The following is a 21,121-nucleotide window of genomic DNA, read 5'->3' as shown; positions in this document are numbered from 1 at the left end:
TGGTTCATGAACACAGGATTTCTTTGCATTTGTTTGTCTTCGGTTTCTTTCATTTCAGAGTTATATAGTCTCATAGTCTTACAGTCCACCTCCTTGGCAAAATTTATTCCTAAGTATTTTATTGTATTTGGTGCTATTGTGATAGAATTGTTTTCTTTGCTTCTTTTTAAGCTGTTTTGTTAGTATATATAAGCACAGTTGATTTCTGTATGTTGGTTTTATATCCTGCAACTTTACCGAATTTGTTGATTACTTCCCTCAATTTTTTGGCTGTGTTTTTAGGATTTTCTGTATATAAGATGATGTCATCTGGAAATGTAGACAGTTTTACTTTCTCCTTTCTTATTTGGATGCCTTTTAATTCTTTATCTTGCCCTAACTGCCCTAGCTAGGACTTCCAGTACTATCTTGATTAAAAGTGGTTAGAGTGTGCACCCTTGTCTTGGTCCTGATCTTAGAGGAAAAGCTTTCAACCTTTCATCTTTAAGTGTGATGTTAGCTATAGCCTTGTTGTATACACCTTTATTATGTTAAGGTGTGTTCCTTCTATTTCCAATTTGTTCAGAGTTTAATCATGAAATCAAGGAAGGGTCAATTGTATTTTTTGAAATCTGTTGAGGGGATCATATGATTTTTTATCTTTTGTTCTGTTAATGTGGTGTATCGCATTTATTGATGAATCATCCTTGCATCCCAGGAATAAAGTTCACCTGATCCTGGTATAGTGTCCTTTTAATGTGTTTTTGAATTCAGTTTGCTAATATTTTACTGAAAATTTTGCATCCATGTTCATCAGGGATATTGATGTGTAGTTTTCTTACAGTGTTCCTTATCTGGCTTTGGCAGTGTTGGTCTTGTACAATGCATTTGGAGTATTCCCTCCTCTTTAATTTTAGAAGATTTTGAAAAAAAAAAAAGAATGGCTAATTTTGCTGGAAGTGTTTGGTAGAATTCATCATCTCATTTGAGGAATTCTTTTTGGGAAGGCTTTTGATTTCACATTGAATCTCCTTGCCCCTGTATTGCTCTGTTCATATTTTCCATTTCTTTCTGATTTGGCCTTACCTGTATGTTTCTAGGAATTTACCCATTGCTTCTAGGTTATCCATTCTGTTGGCATATAACTGTTCATAGAAGTCTCCCATGATTCTTTACATTCTTTGGTATCACTTGTAATGTCTCATCTTTCATTCCTGTTTTTATTTTATTTTTTTTTAAGTTTACTTATTTTGAGAGAGAGAGAGAGAGAGAAGGAGCACACACGTGTGTGAGAGAGGGGCAGAGAGAGAGAGAGAATCCCAAGCAGGCTCTGCACTCTCGGCACAGATGCCAATGCATGGCTTGAACCCAGGAACTGTGAGATCATGACCTGAGACAAAATCAAGAGTTGGATGCTTAACCGACTGAACCACCCAGGTGCCCCTCATTTTGTTTTTATTTATTTGAGTCTTCCTTTTTTTTCAGACTGGCTAAAGGTTTGTCGATTTTTTCTTCTTTCTGCAATACCAAGTCTTAGTTTTGTTAATTTTTTTCTACTTTTCCTCTAGTCTCCATTTCGTGTACTTTTGCTTTGATATTTATTATTTTTCTCCTTCTGCTAATGTTGGGCTTGGTTTATTCTTTTTCTGATTCTTGAGATGTAGAGTTAGGTTATTTATTTAAGATCTTAATTTTTCCTGGGATGCCTGGGTGGCTCAGTCGGTAAAGTACTTGACTCTTGATTTAGGCTCAGGTCATGGCTCTCACAGTTGGTGAGTTCAAACACCCCAGTGGGCTCCACACTGACATCGCGGAGTCTGCTTGGATCCTCTCTCTCTCTTCCCCTCCCCTGCTCATGCTCTTTCTCAAAATAAATAGACTTTCTAAAAAATCATTTTTTTCTTAATATAGAAATTATCTATGTAAATATTATCCATATAAACCTCCCTTTTAGAATTGCTTTTGCAGCATCCCATAATTTAAGTATGTGTGTTTCCATTTTCATTTGTTTCAGGATACTTTTTTAATGTCCTTTCGATTTCTTCTTCGACCTTTTGATTATTGAGGGGTGTGTTGTTTAATTTTCACATATATGTAGATTTTCCAGTTTATTCCTATTGATTTCCACTTTTATAACTTTGCCAGTAAAGATAATTGGTATGATTTCAGTCATCTAGATTTGGTAACACTTGTTTGTGATTGTATGAAGATATGATCTATCCTTGAAGAATGATATGTGTGCACTTGAGAAGAATGTGTATTTGGTTATTGTCTAATGGAATGTCTTCTATATGTCTGTTAGGTCCATTTGGTTTAACATATTGTTTAAATCCAATGTTTACTTGTTGATTTTCTGTTGGGATGGTCTATTCATTCTTAAAAAGTGTATATTAAAGTCCAGTTTTATTCTTGTATTGTTTACTTCTCCCTGCGGATCTGATTATATTTGCTTAATGTATTAGGTGCTCTCATGTTGAGTGTGTATATATTTTCAATTATTATGTCTCCTTGAAGAATTGGTCCCTTTATCTTTATACAGTGACCTTTGTTTCATGTTACTGTTTTTTACTTAGTCTGTTCTTTCTTATTTTTTTCTGATATAGCCACCCTTGTCCTTTGGTTTTCACTTGCACGGAATATCTTTTTCCATCCCTTCACTTTGAGCCTATGTGTGTCCTTAATGCTGAAGTGAGTCTCTTTCAGGTTTGGTCTTCTTGTTTGGGTTTTTTTTTTTTACCCATCAAGATACTCTTTGCCTTTTGGTTTAAAAAGTTCAGTCCACTTACATGTACAGTAATTATTGACACATAAGGACTTACCGGCACCATCTTTTTAATAGCTTTCTGCCTGTTTTGTAGTTGCCTTTTTCCTTTTTGCCTCTCTTGCTGCATTCCTTTGTCGGTTTGTGATTTGTCACTGTTGTATGCTCTGATTCCTACGTCTTTAACTTTTGCGAATCCACTATAATTTTTTGTTTTGTGGTTACTATGAGACTTACCTAAAACATCTTATAGATCTAAGTCTCTTTTACACTAATAACAGCTTAACCTCAATCTCACATGAAATCACCACCCTTTTACTCTCCTCCTTTTATGCTTTTTAGTGATGATTTGTCTCTTTTTATATTGTATATTCATTAGCAAATTATAATAGTAATAGTTACTTTTGCTACTCTTGTTCTGACCTTTATAGTAAAATGGGTAACACACTATCGTATTATAGTATTAGAGTTTTCTGAATTTGACTGCATGTCTGCCTTTATCAGTGTGTTTTATATTTTCGTATTTTTTTTTATTTTTCGTTTTTAAATATTTAATTCTGAGAGAGAGCAAGTGGGGGAGGAGCAGAGAGAGAGGGAGACAGAGAATCCAAAGCAGGCTCCGTGAGGTCAGTGCAGAGTCTAACGTGGTGCCCGAATCACAAACTGTGAGATCATGACCTGAGCCAAAATCAAGAATTGGACACTTAACTGACTGAGCCACCCAGGCAGCCCTATATTTTCATGTTACTAGTTAGCTTCCCTTCATTCCAGCTGGAAGAACTCCTTTCAGCCCTTCTCATTAGGCAGGTCTAGTGGTGATGAATTCCCTCAGCTTTTGTTTGTTTGGGAAAGTCTTTATTTTCCTTCATTCTTGAAGGATAATTTTGCCAGAAAGGTTTTTTTGTTGTTTTTTGGGTTTTTTTGTTTGTTTGTTTGTTTGTTTGGTTTTGGTTTGCAGTTATTTTTTCTTTTGGCACTTTGAATATATCATCCTAGTCTTAGTCTGTACGATTTCTGCTGAGAAATTCACTGATACCCCCATTGAAGTTCCTTTGTAGGTTATGTATAATCTCTACTCTTGCTACCTTTAGGTTTCTCTCTTTTTTTGTTGTTGTGTTAGAAGGTGGGAGAGGGACAATAAAGTATCCTCCAAATGGAGAAGGCACTTTGAGACTGAGAAACAAAGAAGGCAACTTGTTTTGGTTTACACAGTGTTTTATTCAGGGGAACTTACTGATGGGGGGATCAGGCAGTAGATGATCCAGTTGCTTTGTAGTTATTCTGTGCAAAGTCAAGACATTAATCCACAGATTTTATAGAATGAGAGGACACAGAGGAGGGCATTGTAGTGAGATCGAAGGGTTTACATGCATCTCAAAGGGGTTTGCATGTATCTAATTTGCAGATAATCTTTAATTAGATACTATGGCACCCCCTGTGCCACCAGGAAGGGGCAAGACTATGTTCTCTAACAGATACATGGGAGACCAAAGCAAGCCTCTTCTCATCCTGGCCTTGGTGGTCTTTTCTAAGACCATATTAATCTTCAAGGGGTCTAGATATGTAGCCCCCAAGAGAGGTCATCAAGTGAACATGAACAAGATGGAGGGCCAAAGATGGAGTCAGTGTTGTCAGCACTCTACAGTTTGATTTTTGATGTTTCTATCATGATGTGTCTTAGACAAGGACATTTTGAATGAAAATAATGGGGTGATCTATTTATTATGTCTAAATCTTTTCCCAGAATCTGGAAGTTATCTGCATTATTTCTTGAAGCTTTCTGTTCCCTCATCTCTTCTCTTTGTGGAACTGATTCAGAAATTTGTTTTTGTTTTGTTTTGTTTTATAAGTGTCCTATAGATCACATAGGCTTTCTTCACTCTCTAATTTGTTTTTCTTTTTTGTCTTCAGACTGGGTGTTTCAAAGTGCCTGTCCTCTAACTCATTCTGTCTTCTGTTTGGTCTACTCTGCTTTTGATTCTCTCTGTTGTGATTCTATTCCATTAAATTCTTCAACTCCAGAGTTTATCATTGATTCTTTTCTATGATTTCTATCTCTTTGTTAAATTTCTCATTTTGGTCATGTGTTCTTTTCCTGATTTCCTTAAATTTTCTTTCTGTATTTTCTTGTACTCATTGAGTTTCCTTAAAACAGCTTTTTTGAATTCTTTATTGGGTAAATCATACATTTTCATGTCTTTGTTTCGGTTTGGTTTTTGGAAGATGATTGTGATCTTTTGGGTATGTCCTCTTTCCTTGATTTTTGATGAACCTTATGGAGTCTGGAACACATACATCAGCAGGAACTATATCCCTTTTATGCCCTCTGAGAATCTTCTATACTACAGCCCTGATTTGCCTCTTCTCCCCATTCATGGAGCTCTCCATGATGCTCTGGATGCCGTGAGCTCATGGAGCTCATCCAGTGATGCTCTGGATGCCGTGAGAGAAAAATGAGTGTCTTCAGCAAAGTCCTGCACAAATTTGAAAACTGGGCATTCATTCATGCCCAGGTTCTCCCTTTTCCCTGGGGGAGAAAATACAGGCCATCTATTTAGCCCTGTGCTATACCACCCTTGGGAAGCGGTGATGTTGATAAAGACAAGGTCTTACCCAATCTAGTGCCTACAAACTCGTTTTTTTTTTCCTCTAGTGGATGTTGGAACTTTTCCTCTGGAAATCAGGACTTCCCCCAAAGGCTTTATGATCTGAAAGTGATTGCTTAACTCACTGTTCTGCATGCACTCCCAGATCACATCTGAGAGGGGCGGGAACCAATTCACAGTCTCTTGTAGGTTCTACAGCAAGTACTGATATCTGGTAGACCGGTGAGCTAAACCCACCGTGGGTCCCGTGGTGCAAGGCGCTGGGTTCCACAACTCACACAGAAGCACTTATGTTTGTGGATTTATTTTTATTATTGCAGGACAAAAATAAGGTGTGCCTAATGCTGCAGTGATGCCGATCTCACCCTCATGTAGATTTTTACTATTTATCAATTAATTTTTTCCTCAATGTACATAAGAGGTTTCTGGATTAGAGATTTATTATTTTTCAGACAGACTATAGCCAGTGAGTGGTTCCACGTGTCTCAGGTCTTGCCTATGGAACAACACAATGAAGCCAGGTCAGATGTCTTCCACACACAGAGTCTATGTGTTGTAGGCAAATATTAAAAAAAGAAATAATTTTTCTCTGCTTTTACAAATGGAATAGAGGAAACTTCTTCCCTTCTTCTGAGAGAGTTTCATTGCAAATATATAAGTCTTTGGGGCGGGTGTAAATAAATCTCTCAATGAAAAGCCCATTGGTCTTCAGTTTTACTACTCAGAAATACATACAGCCCCCGGAAATGTAAACACATACCTCCGGGATTAAGTAAACCTCTCTGGAGTCCTCACAATGTATTCAATTGTAACTTAATTCCTAAAGTTTACTTTTAGTTCAGAACCCCAAATTTCAGTAAAATTTGCCCTGAAAGCTCTAACTGTGCAATAACACAAAAACATTTTCTCTATAGTCCCAGAGAGGGACATTTCACTAGGATAACAAGTCACTCTGTCAGGAGGACATGCAGTCATAAATTTGTCTATGTCTAACAACAGAACTACAAAAATACATGAAAGCAATAAATAATTAAAGGAATAAATAGAAAACCCCATGACCATAATCATGTATCTTAATATACCTCAGCAATTTATGTAGCAGTAGATTTTTCAAAAATCATCAGAGACATAAAAATCTGAACACTATCAGCTACCTATTTAAGAATATTGCTGGGGCTCCCGGGTGGCTTAGCCCATTGGGCATCAGACTTCGGCTCCAGTCATGATCTCTCAGTCATGATCTCTCAGTCCGTGGGTTCAGGCCCCATGTTGGGCTCTGTGTGAACAGCTCGGAGCCTGCAGCCTGCTTCAGATTCTGTGTCTCCCTCTCTCTCTCTCTCTCGTCCCCCACTCGTGCTCACTCTCTCAAAAATAAATGTTAAAAAAAATTGAAAAAAAAGAAGAATATTGCTGTTTCTCTTGAGAAAGACTACCAGCAGTGAAAAAGGATACTTGTTTCTGTAGCTCCTAGCAGCATGGGGACTTCATATTTTTCAATGTTATTATTTGTTAATCTGATAAGGCAAACCATGGTACTTGTATTTATTTTCTTTTCGATAATTTCTAAGTGATTGAATATTTTTGATTTTTCCTTTTTAAAAAGTACATCAATAATTTTATATCTATTTCTGTATTATTGTAGTCTTTTTTTATTATATTGTTTTCTATTACAGTTATTTCCCCCTGGTCATTAATTTTTGAATCATCTTTTTCTTATATTCTTTAACTTGTAGAAGTTAACATTTAGTTGAATCCATCTTTTTTTGTTTAGTCTAATCCATCTTTTTAAAAATTTTTATTTTAGAGAGACAGCGCAAGCAGGGGAGACGGGGGGAGAGAGAGAGAGAAAGAATCTTAAATAGGCTCCGTGTTCAGTATGGACTGGATGCGGGACTTAATCCCACGACTCCGGGATCATGACCTGAGCCAAAATCAAGAGTTGGATGCTCAACCGACTGAGTCCCCCAGGTGCCCCAAATCCGTCTTTTTTTAAGAAATAGTTTTTCCTTTGGTTTCTACAACTTATTTTTTATAATTTTACCAATGACTTATAGTCCATATAGGGCATTATCTCTATAACCAATGAAGCATTGAAATGGGCCAAGTAATATGATTACTGTCTCATGTTCTGACAAGTTAGACTACTAAAGTATTTATTACAATGTTACCCTACTCTTATGCAATTTAAATTTATGTCTTCTTTTTGGTTCTCAGATCATTCATAATTTCACAAGGCGAATCCAGACCAAAATCAAAGATCTTCTACAGCAAATGGAAGAGGGGCTCAAGACAGCTGATCCACATGATTGCTCTGCTTATACTGGTTGGACAGGTGAGAATATAGGGTATAGTTAATTGATGTTCTGTTTGGGGATTACAATTGTAACATTTGAATTTAAAATTTGCTTCTTTTAAAGTGGTAAAGTTTTATACCCTTTAAACAAAATCTTGAACTTCTTCAGTGATGAGATACTTTGGAATTTTATTTCTAAAGAAATCTTTTCTGCCTGAAATTTGAACTTTGGTATGTAGTATGTCATATTTTTATAGCATTATTTATTTGACCCAATATATGGGTATCTATGAAAATGTATAATAAGAGATAACTTGCTGTAGGTTCAGTTTTTTATTTGCCTTTACACTTTGATCTTTGTGACAAGTTGTGGTATATGATTTCTCCATTGTACCTAAACTATTTAACCTATTGCTTGTACCCATTTGACTCATTTAGACACATAAAGATTTTGCTTTTGAATTTAGTGATAATAATTGAATAAGCAACCGGTAATACACTTTACATCCAAAAACTTAATTTCAAAATTAGCTTGCCTTAACTAATCTTTATATTCTTATTATTTTACCGTGTAGCCAGAACATTATGATAACTATTTAGGGAGTATAAGGAAATAAAGACCTTCTTCTGAGGGATTAGACTACAGTATGATTAGTGCCAATAATAATTTTCATACTGATTTATAGCCTTTGCTAAACTTTTATAGTTTAGTCAATGAACAGCATAGACATAAGTATACATGTTAGAATACTGAGAACCGATACGATACCTGCTTTTGCAATACACAATCGAATAGGCCCTAATTTTTTTTATTTGTGTTTATTTTTATATTTATTTCTGTGGTGCTTTATTTATATTTGCCTATTATGAATACAACATTTACATAAATGACATTACAATTAAATTTTTCAAACTTTTAAACCCAGGAAGACATGGAGTTAGTTCAACTTATACAGCCAAAGAAATTTATCTTAATATAAATTTAGATAATTTTGGCTAACTTGAAGTAAATTCAAAGAAGGATATTTTGAAAGGAAAAACAACATAGTTACTCTTAGCACAGATTTTCCCTAAAACACCTTTTTCTTTTTTCTTTTCTTTTATTTCAAAGTTTTATTTAAATTTTACTTAGTTAACATATAGTGTAATAATGGTTTCAGAAGTATAATTTAGTGATTCATCAATTACATATAACACCCAGTGCTTATCACAAATGCTCTCCTTAATGCTCATCACCCATTTACCCTACCTACCCCCCCACCCCCCCCGCCCATCAACCCTCAGTTTGTTCTCTATAGTTAAGAGTCTCTTACGGTTTCCTTTACTCTCTCTTTTTTTTCCCCTTTCCCCTATGTTCATCTGTATTATTTCTTAAATCCCACATATGAAGGAAATCATACAGTATTTAATCTTTCTCTGACTGACTTATTTTGCTTAGCATAATACATGCTAGCTCCATCCATCTCATTGCAAATGGCAAGATTTCATTCTTTTTAGGCTAATGTCCCATTGTGTGTGTATATATGTGTGTGTGTGTGTGTGTGTGTGTGTGTGTGTGTGTGTGTGTATCACATCTTTTTTGTTTTAAACATATGTTTTGAAGTAGTTTTTGTTGTTTAGTTCAAAATTTTAGTTAAATTCTAGTTAGTTAACATATAGTATAATATTGGTTTTAAGAGTAGAATTTAGTGGTTCATCACTTACATATAACACCCAGTGCTCATCCCAACATGAGATGCCTTCCTTAATACCCATCACCCATTTAACCCATTTCCCCACCCACCTCCCCTCCAGCAAACCCTCAGTTTGTTCTTTATAGTTAAGAGTCCCTTATGGTTTGTTTCCCTCTCCCTTTTTATTTTCTCTTTTCCCTATGTTCATCTGTTTTGTTTCTTAAATTCCACATATAAGTAATAAGTCTTTTACTTAAAATATTTCCTCTTGTTGAAATAGGAGTTTTAATTTTATTAGGTCCTAAATGCTAATTTTAACATCCAATTTTAGGTCCTAATTTTATTAGGTCCTAAATGCTATGCATCAGAAACACTCAGAGGGCTTTATAATAAACAAAATATTATGAGCCTTCATCCCAAAATGACAAAATGAGGATCTTAAGTGGAGGAGTCCAAGAATCAATATTTCTTAAAAATCCTCATTTATTGTCATCTTTTAGAATCACTGATAGAGCTATGATAGAGGTATTTGGTGTGAATGATTAAAAGTAATATTTAGGACTCTGGGATTCAGGTAGCACTATGGAATGTATTTACACCCATGCTTCTCCTATCTTGTCTCCTAAAACTGTATAATCAAGAACAATGAATGAAGTACCCACAATTTAATTTTTAGGCAAAATTGTGAGATAGAGAATGCACCAAATAATAATGGATGAAAAATAAATCGAACCCAAAATGACTGTGGAAAACCACAATGGTGTCCAGGTGAAGAAAGCCAAAGGACCCATGGGTGGCAAGTTGTATTCTGCAATTTCCCCGTCTCCCAAATCAAGAAATAATTATTCTCAGAAGGATGAGACACCCAGAGAGGGAGTTTTTGCAGGCATATCTGAGTATGAAGTGAGCAAGGAAGAGAGGCCAAAATAAAAAAAGGTATGTAGGGAACAGAGGTTATAGAATTTAAAATAATTTTTAATGTTTATTTATTTGTAAGAGAGAGACAGATTGTGGGGGGGGGGGGTGCAGAGAGAGAAGGAGACACAGAATCTAAAGCAGGCTCCAGGCCCTGAGCTATTAGCACAGAGCCCGACGCAGGGCTCAAACCCATGAACCACAAGATCGTGACCTGAGCTGAAGTTGGACGCTTAACCAACTGAGTCACCCAGGTGTCCTGAGGTTACAGAATTTTTTAAAAACCATTCCAAAAAGAGGGATTGTTGTATAAGGCAGGAACTGCATCCCTGGTGGCACTGCTAATTGTGTAGGTAAGGAAGGAAACATCAGTGATAGGAGCCCTTATGAAACCAGAATGGGTATGCGAATCAAAGGAAATCTGGTCACCCCAAGTCACCATATATGAATAAAGTTTGTCACTTAATAAGAAGAGGATGCCCTTGAGATGAAAGCTTTTTTAGCTGGGAAAGATATCCTCATCCTTTCCCTCTTTTAGAGAATCTTCCTGTTAATAATAGTTGATTGAGAAAAATTCATCTAATTCAAACTTAAGGAAAAAATTCAATTGTATACATAATATTAGAAAAAGCAGGAATATCACATGTTGTTAATAGAAGAAAAAACATCGGGAAGATACCATTACAATGTGGAGAAAATGTGCAGCATTTTCAACAGTGATTTTGGAACCTACTTAAGCAATTGGGTCACAAAGCAGAACCAAGGGAACTCAAAAAAGAGATGGAAAGACAATAAAATAATGTGAAGCTGAATAGTGATACTACAGAAAGCACAGCAATACCATAAAAATGGAAAAAAAACCATAAAATGAAGAGAGAGTTCTAGTTTCTGGTCTGGGATGCAATGACTTTAGAAGTTGCCACTGCACCCTAACAAGTAAAAATCTGAACAAACTGAGAGAAACAGTTGTTACAGCCGTCAGTATGGTGAGGTCATAGAACAAATGGCTACACCAAAAATAGAAGAGATAAACAGGGAGAGATAGAAAAATCACAGTTTACCAGAGAACAGATCCACAAGAAGAAACCTCCATGGGAAGCTGTGTGGGGAAAAGAAATTTAAACTTTAACTGATGAATTTCTAGAGGTCAAGTCTGAACGAATACGAGAGTACAAAAGCCTCTAGGTAGACCCAGTTATGAGGAGGCTTCCACACTTTTTTGTGAGGTCAACTCCAGGAGATCTCTCAGGTCCTCACTGTGGATACTGGAGAACAATCCCTTTGTGCTTCTGGAAAGGGGAAGGAAAAGGAACCATTCTGAAATATGCCAGAGCAATCCTTTTCATAACAAGACCAGCCCTCAGGAGAAAAGTTTTTACCAGAGCCTTACCCACTGGAGTTTTATTGAACCCAGACTTCCCTGGGGGAAGGGAAATACCCAACTCCACCCCCCTTATAACTATCCTGTCCAGCCTACAGAGAAGAAAACACTGAGAAGCTCTAGTGAAGTTCATAGTCCAGGGGCATAGACTCACAAAAAGACTAAGACCTAATCATAGAACCATAGAAAGCTCCCACTCCCCTATTCCTTACTACCACATCACTAAAGGACTAGATACTGCAGTTTCTTTTACCCAGTACATTATATCTACCTTCCATAAAAAAATGCAAGGAATGGGGCACTTGGGTGGCTCAGTGGTTAAGCATCAGACTCTTGAATTTGGCTCAGGTCGTGATCTCATGGTTTGTGAGTTAAAGCCCAACATCAGGCTCCATGCTGACAGTGTGGAACCTGCTTGGGATTCTCTCTCCCCCCCTCACTGCTCCTTCCCCACTTGTACACTCTCTCTGTCTATCAAAATAGAAGAATAAACTTAAAAAAAATTACCAGGAATACTAAAAGGCAAAAAAATAAAATAAAACATTTTGAAGTGAGTAAATAAACATCAGACCTAAAATCAGATATAGCAGGAATGTTAGCATTATCAAACCAGGAATTTTCAAATACTATGATTAATATGTTAAGGATTTTAGTGAAAAAAGTAAACATGCAAGAATAATAATGTAAGTAGAGAGATGGAAATTCTTTTTTTTAAGTTCTTATGTAAATTCCTGTTACCAGAAGTCCTAACTAATGCAATGAAACAATAAAAGGAAATAAAAAAGTATACAGATTGGGAAGGAAGAAATAAATCTGCCCCTGCAGATGGCATTATCATTCTATGTAGAAAATCAGAAATAACCCAGGGGCTCCTGGGTGGCTCAGTTGGTCAACTCTTGATTTTGGCTCATGTTATGATCCCAGGCCCAGGGTCATGAGATCAAGCCCCACATCAGGCTCTGTGCTGGGCATGGAGCCTGCTTGAGTTGCTACTCTCTCTCCCTCTCTGTCTTTCCCTCACCTGCTTTCACTCTCTTGCTCTCTCTAAAAAAGTAATAATAAAATAATAAATAAAAAATCAATAAGCACTTATTGCAAAGTTGCAGGATATGAGGTTAATATACAAAAACGAGTTCATTTCACTATATAAAAACAATGAATAAGTGGAATTTGAAATTCAAACCCAATATCATATATATTAACACCCCCCCAAATGAAATAGGTATAAATTTAACAAAGTATGTACAAAGCCTACATGAGGTAAACTACAAGTGTCCTATGAATGATATCAAAGGAGAACTAAATAAATAGAAAGATAGTCCATGTTCATGGATAGGAAGACTCAATATTGTCTTTTTTTTTTTTCACCTTGATATATAGATTCAATGCAATGGCAGTTAAAATTGGAGCAAGTTATTTTGTGGATATTGACAAGCTGATTCTAATGTTTATATGGAAAGGCAAAATATCCAGAATAGCCAACTCAGTATTAAAAGAACAAAGTTGGAGGAGTGTTACTACCTGAAAGTAGGACTTGCTATAAAGCTACAATGATCAAAACAGTGTGGGACTGGTGCAAGAACAGACAAACAGGGGTGTCTGGGTGGCTCAGTCAGTTAAGCATCTGACTCTCGATTTTGACCTCAGGGTCGTGAAATCGAGCCCCACATGTAACAAGCTCCATGCTGAGTGTGGAGCCTGCTTGGGATTTTTTTTCTCTCTCTCCCTCTGTCCCTGTACTCTGCTCATGCTCTTTCATAAAATAAACTTTTTCTTTTTTTAAGAACAATAGACAAATAGATGGGTAGAGTAGAATAGAGAGCCTAGAAATGGACTTGCTTAAATGTAGTTTAGCAAATATAGTCCACTGGTCTTTGACAAAGAGGTAAAAGTAATACAGTGGAGCAAAGATAGTCATTTTAACCAGTGATGCTGGCACAACTGGGCATGCACATGCAACAAATTACTTTAGACACCTTTCAAAAAACAGAATTCACTCAAAATGGATCATAAGCCTAGATGGAAAATGGAAAATGATAAAGCTAGATGATAACATAGATGAACACCTAGATGGCCTTTTTATATATGACACCAAAGGCATGATTCATGAAAGAAATAAATGATAAACTGGCCTTTGTTAGAATTAAAAACTGCTCTGAGAAAGATAATGTCAAGAGAATGGGAAGACAAGCCACAGACAAGGAGAAAGTATTTGCAAAAGACATTTTTGGATTTTTATGGAATATATACAAAGACCTCTTACTACTCAATAAGAAACAAACAAAGAAACAACCCTATTACAAAATGTGCAAAAAAACTGAAAGGACCTCACCAAAGAAGATAATACAAATGGGAAATAAGTATATGAAAAGATGTTTAACATGTTATTAAGTGATTGTCAAAATCCAAAACACTGACGATACCAATTCCTGGTCATAATGTGGAACAGAACTCTTATTGCTAGTATATATTTAGTTCCCCTTTCTCCACATCCTCACCAACATCTGTTGTTTCCTGAGTTAATCATAGGCATTCTGACAGGTATGAGGTGGTATCTCATTGTGGTTTTGATTTGTATTTCCCTGATGATGAATGATGTTGAGCATCTTTTCATGTGTCTGTTGGCCATCTGGATGTCTTCTTTGGAAAAATGTTTGTTCATGTCTTCTGCCCATTTCTTCACTGGGTTATTTGTTTGTTGAGTGTTGAGTTTGATAAATTCTTCATAGATTTTGGATACTAACCCTTTATCTGATATGTCTTTTGCACATATCTTCTCACATTCTGTCAGTTGCCTTTTAGTTTTGTTGATTGTTTCCTTCAGTGTGCAGAAGCTTTTTATCTTGATGAGGTCCCAATAGTTCATTTTTGCTTTTATTTTTCTTGCTTCCGGAGACATGCCAAGTAAGAAGTTGCTGCAGCTTGGTGGGAATGCAAACTGGTGCGGCCACCCTGGAAAACAGTATGGAGGTTCCTCAGAAAATTAAAAATAGAACTACCCTATTACCCCGCAATTACACTACTACATATTTACCCAAAGGATACAAAATGCTGATTTGAAGGGGCATATGCACCCCAATGTTTATAGTAGCACTATCAACAATAGCCAAATTATGGAAAGAGCCCAAGTGTCCATCGACTGATGAATGGATAAAGAAGATGTGTGTATATATATATACAATGGAATACTACTTGGTGATGAAAAAGAACGAAATCTTGCCATTTGCAACAACATGAGTGGAACTAGAAAGTATTATGCTAAGCGAAATAAGTCAGTCAGAGAAAGAACAAACTGAGGGTTGCTGGAGGGATGGTTGGTGGGGGAATGGGTAAAACAGGTGATAGGCATTAAGGAGGGCACTCTTTGGGATGAGCACTGGGTGTCATGTATAAGAGATGAATCGCCGGGTTCTACTCCTAAAGCCAAGACTACACTTTATGTTAACTAATTTGAATTTGAATTAAAAAAAAAAAAGAAAGGAAAAAAAAGAATTTTGAAATAAACAGAAGAATATGCATCAGAGACTGAATAAGCAACTCTAAGCCTAACATAAAGTTGCTATCTGGCCATTTACAAAAAAAAAAAAAAAAATAGGTCCCAACCCTATAGTGGAGAACTAGCTAAAATATTGAGGAAACACAGGCATAAGCTTATAGTAACGTTGATTACTTATAATCATAGACTTAAGATTCAAACAAGTTGCAGATAGGGAAAGAAGACATAGAAACATGATAAATGAAATGGGGAAACAATTGAAACCAAGGAAATTTTAGAAACCACGTTTCTTTTCACTGTGTATAAATTTATTTCACAATATGTGTGAAATGGATAATTCTCGTGAATATATAATCTACTAAATCTCAGCCTAGAAGAGGCAGAACATCTAAAAAGACAACTTCCAAACAAAAATTTGAGACACATTGCTTGCTTGATAAGGAATTCAAATTAATTGTTTTGAAGGTGCTCAATAAGCTGCCAGAAAACACAGAATGAAATCAGGTAAACAATACATAAAAAGTTTAACAGAGAGATAGAAACCATAAAAAAAAAAAATCAAAGAGGAATTGGGGAGCTGAAGAATACGATGAATGAAATGGAAAAATGCAGTTGAAAGCACCAACAGCAGAATGAGGCAAGTGGAACAAAAGAATCTGTGAACTTAAAGGCAGGATCATTTATACTTACCAGTCAGAGGAGAAAAAAGTAAAAAGAATGAAAAAAGAGTGAGAAAGCCTCTGTGAATTATGGGATATCATCAGGTGAAACAGTGTATGCATTAGAGCAAGGAATTAGCAGCAAGGAATGAAGCCAGAGGTATCATTCTGATTTCATAATATATTGCAACGTTATAGTAATCAAAGCAATATAATACTGGCATGAAAACAGACACAATAGCTGAATGGGACAGAATCGAGAAGACAGAAATAAACCTATGCATAAATGGCTAATAATCCTTGACAAAGGCAACAAGAAAATCATCTATTCAATAAATTGTATTGGGAAAACTGGAGAGCCACATGCAACAGAATGAAACTGGACCCCTATCTTTCACCACTCTCAAAAATTAGCTCACAATGGATTAAAGGCTTTAAATATAATGCCTGAAAACTCCTAGAAAAATATGTAGGGGAAAAGCTCCTTGACATGGATCTTAACAATGATTATTTGTATATGACACCAAAAGCATAGGCAACAAAAGAAAAAATAAACAGGTGGTACTACATCAAACAAAGGATTCTGCACAGCAAGGGAAGCAATCAACAAAAACGTAACTCACAAATAGGGAGAAAATATTTGCAAACCATGTTTATGCTAAGGTGTCAGTATCCAGAATATATAAGAAACTTATACAACTCAATAGCAAAAATTATAATGGTAATAAATAATAACAATAATAATGATGGTGATGATGATGATAATAGTAATGATTTAATTAAAATGGGCCAAGGACGTGGGTGGATAGTTTCTCAAAGAAGGCTTATACAATTGGCTGACACATACACAAAAAAGTATTCAACTTCACTAATTATCAGGAAATGCAAATCAAGACCATAATAAGATATCACCTCACACCTATTAAGATGGCTTTTATCAAAAATAGAAGAGATGACAAATGTTGCCAAGGACGTGGTGTAAGGGGAACCCTAGTACACTGTTGGTGAGAATGTAGATCAGTGCCACCATTATGAAAAACACAGGATGGAGGTTCCTCAAAAAATTAAAAATAGAACTACCAGATGATCCAGCAATTCCACTTCTGGGTATTTTCCAAAGGAAAAACTTAACTCAAAAAGATATATGTACCCCTATAGTCATTGGAGCATTATTCACAATAGCCACGAGATGGAAACAACCTTAGTACATATCGATGGTTAAATGGGTAAAGAAGTTGTGATACCTACCGATATCTAAATCTACATCTACATCTATACCTACATCTGCATGGATGTAATGGAACATTATTAAGTCATGAGAAAGAACGAAATCCTGTCATTTGTGGCAACATGGGTGGTCCTAGAGGACATTATATGAAGTGAAATAAACGAGACAGAAAGGAAAAAATTCAGTGATCTCACATATATGTAAATTCTAAAAAAAAAGGAATTGAGCTCATAGAGACAGAGTTCAGTGGTGATTACCAGGGCTGGGGTGGGGAAAATGGGAAAGGTGGTGGTCAAAGACTACAAACCTTCAGTTATAAGACATGTCCGTTCTTCAGATGTAATGTACAGCATTGTAACTATAGTTCATAATACCGTATTATATAATTGTAATTTGCTAAGAGTAGATCATAAGTGTTCTCATCACACACTTTAAATAAATGGTATGCGAGGTGGTAGATGTGCTAAGCTGGTTGGGATAATATTTTCACAATGCATAAGTATATCAAATCACTCTGTTGTACACTTACATATACACAATTTTGTCAGTTTTATCTTAGTAAAACTAGGGGAAAACAAACAACAAACAAAAAAAGACAATTTCCTTAAAAGAACAGGAAATCCCAGTGCTACTTTTTTTGTGGCACTACATCAAAACAAAAAGCTTTTGCATAGCAAAGGAAACAGTCAACAAAACTAAAAGACAGCCTATTGTATGGGAGGAGATATTTGCAAATGACATATCTGATAAAGGGTTACTATCAGAAGTATATCAAGAACTTAAACAGCTCAACACCAAATAAACAAATAATCCAATTAAAAATGGGCAGAAGACGTGAACAGACATTTCTCCAAAGAAGACATCCAGATGGTCAGATGATCAACAGACACATGAAAAAATGCTCAACATCACTAATTATCAGGGAAATGCAAATCTTAACAGCAAGGAGACATCACCTGACACCTGTCAGAATGGCTAAAATCAAAAACACAAGAAACTAGTGTTGGCAAAGATGTGGAGAAAAAGGGACCCTCTTGCACTGTTGATAGTACAAACTGATGCAGCCACTCTGGAAAATGGTATGAAGTTTCCTCAAAAAATTAAAAATAGAATTACCATATGATGCAATAATTTCACTACTTGAGTATTTATCCAAAGAAAACAAAACACTAATTTCAAAAGATAACATGCATGCCTATGTTTATTGCAGCACCATTTACAATAGCCAAATTATGAAGCAGCCCAAGTGTCCATCAGTAGATGAGTGGATAAAGAAGATGTGGTATATACATATATATATGTATATATGTATATATACACACACATATATATATGTATACACACACATATATATTTGTATATATATATGTACACATACGTACAATGGAATATTAGCCATAAAACAGAATGAGATCTTGCCATTTGCAACAACATGGATAGATCTAGAAGGTATAATGCTAAGTGAAATAAATCAGAGAAAGACAAATACCATATGATTTCATTCATATGTGCAATTTAAGAAACTAAACAAACAAAGGAAATCAAGACAAACCAAAAAAAAAAAAAAAAAAAAAAAGAAGAAGAAGAAGAAAAAGAACCAGACTCTTAACTACAGAGATAGAGATGGTTACCAGAGGGGAGGTGGTGGGGGAGGGGCGTGAAATAGGTAATGGAGATTAAGGAGTGCATTTGTGATGAGCAGTGAATAATGTATGGAATTGTTGAATCACTATATTGTACACCTGAAACTAATATAACACTGTACCTTAACTGTACTGGAATTAAAAATAAAATAATAAAAAAAGAACAGGAAGTCTCAGTGTTCCTTTTTTTTTCCTTTGCTCCTTTGAAATGTTTCAAAAGATAGGAAAATAAGGAATACTTCCTGTTATTTTATGAAGCAAGGATAATACTGGTACCAAAACTGACATAAATATTTACCAAAAAAAATAACCACAGCTCAGTCTCCCTTACTAATTATTAATTTGATAGTTATAATGCTACTTTGGCTTATAAAATAGGTTTATATATTTTAGATGTTTATACTGAAGTTTTCAAGGGCAGAAAGTTAGGATGTCTTTTAAAAAAAAAAATAGTTTGCCTGTCATTTACTTTAAAATGTTTAAACAGTGGAGTGCCTGGGTGTCTCAGTCAACTGAGTGGTCAACTCTTGATTTTGGCTCAGGTCACGATCTCAGGGTTGTGAGATTGAGCCCTGTGTCGGGCTCCGTGCTGAGCATGGAGCCTGCTTAAGATTCTCCCTCTCCTTCTCCCTCCCTCCCTCCCTCTCTCACTCTCCCTCTCTCCATCTGCCACGTTCCCCTGCTTGCTTGTTCTTGCTCATAACTAACTAACTAACTAAATAAATAAATAAAATATTTAAGCATTGAATACACATAACTATAGGTTTTTAGGGTCACAAGCTGACCACATCATCATTCTATTTTTACGGATTTCTCAGTCAATCATGAAGTACTTATTTGTAAACCTTCTATAGTGATTATGTTTGAAATTTGTAACTTTTAACTTGCTTTCTATGTTTATAATGTCAATTTTTTGAATACAAAAAAACCTTAACTCTAGGAGTTCATAAGCAATTCATATGGAAGGCTATTTTTTCTAGGCTTACAAATATGGTACTTTTATAGCTGTTCGACTTAAAAGCTTTAAAGAAATGAGTAATAAGAAAAGGTCTTTTCAAATATATGTAGAGAGAGAGATGTTAAGAATTTGAAAGGGAAGTAGGATACCCTGAAATGGAGAGTTAAAGAAAAAAGAAACTACCTATTTAGAGAAATGTAAAAAGCAAAATGCATAGTGTACCATACAGAGATGTTGAATGACCATGCTGTGTCGTGCACGTGAAACTGCTGTGACATTGTGTGCCAGCTATAGTCAAGTGAAAAAATTAAAGCAAAATAAAAAATAATAGAAATGAGAGTGGACATTAGACAAAGAACATAATATTAGAGAATCCCAGTTGAAACATGAGTAAATATTTTGTGTGTCCTTTTCAGCATCATATCATTTCCATCAATACTTTTTCTGTAATATATTTCAGTAAGTATATATTTATACAGATTCATTTCTTTTACTTAGCTGTCATAGTGACTAGGGTCCAGGAATAATAGCAGGCTTTCAGAAGCCGAACAGGTCATCCTCTATAGGTTTCCAGAAAAAGGCTCCTCTCTGGTTCACTTGAGTGCCTGGATTTGTTCCTTAATCTAAAATAGGAAGGTTGTTGGGGCACCTGGGTGGCTCAGTTGGTTGAACGTCTGACCTCAGCACAGATCATGATCTCATGGTTCGTGGGTTCAAGCCCCGCGTGGGGCTCTGTGCTGACAGCGCAGAGCCTGGAGCCTTCTTTGGATTCTGTGTTCCCTTCTCTCTCTGCCCCTCCCCCCGCTCACCTCTGTCTCTCTCAAAAATAAAAACATTAAAAAATATTTTTTTAAATAGGAAGGTTACATACGTGATAAACTCTGTCTTCTGTGTTCATTACCTTACTCTGCATCAGATAGCTAGTCTGTAAACAGTGAGTTGATCACTGGTTGGTTGGTCATTTGGATATGTTGGTCACTAAAGAAATTGAAAAATTGTGAGAAATAGGAAAATTGGAAAGAAGAGGGTATAAAATTTAGAAAGTGATAATTTAATTTAGGATGAGATAGGAGGAAACGATTATATGAGAAGTAAAAAGGATCCAAGTTAGCTTAAAATACAGAGGAGAAGGGATAAGATCTTAAAATGAATGTACAGAAAATGGGAATGCATGGGAAGTCATACATTTTACCTTGTCTAGGAGGTATTGAATCACTATCAGAGCAATTAGTAGGATAATGGATTTAAACTTGGTTTAGCCTTTTCTACCCTGAGTTTTTTTTTTTTCTGTTTTTATTTTCCTTTTTTTTTTTTTTTTAACTTGAGAGACAGAACGGTAGAGAAAGCACGAGTGGAGGAGGGGCAGGTAGAGAGAGAAAGAAAGAGAGAGAGACTCCCAAGCAGGCTCCACTCTGTCAACGTAGAGCCCAATGTGGGGCTCAATCCCACGAACCATGAGATGATGGCCTGAGCTGAAATCCTGCGTCAGACACACAACTGACTGAGCCACCTAGCACCCCATCTTTCTG

At 35.9% G+C, this 21,121-nt stretch overlaps 1 protein-coding gene across 1 annotated transcript in view; it reads left to right on the top strand.

Annotated features, from left to right (window-relative positions):
• LANCL2 (LanC like glutathione S-transferase 2) overlaps window positions 1-21,121 on the top strand; it is a 58,889-nt gene that overhangs the window by 16,952 nt on the left and 20,816 nt on the right. Inside the window, exon 2 of the mRNA XM_015074445.3 lies at window positions 7,561-7,678. Within this exon, the coding sequence (XP_014929931.2) occupies window positions 7,561-7,678 (118 nt within the window). The remainder of the gene's footprint in view (window positions 1-7,560; window positions 7,679-21,121) is intronic.

This window comes from Acinonyx jubatus, chromosome A2 (assembly GCF_027475565.1).
Source record: "Acinonyx jubatus isolate Ajub_Pintada_27869175 chromosome A2, VMU_Ajub_asm_v1.0, whole genome shotgun sequence".
In the NCBI taxonomy this organism is placed as follows: domain Eukaryota; kingdom Metazoa; phylum Chordata; class Mammalia; order Carnivora; family Felidae; genus Acinonyx; species Acinonyx jubatus.
This window is presented reverse-complemented; position numbering and strand designations above follow the sequence as displayed.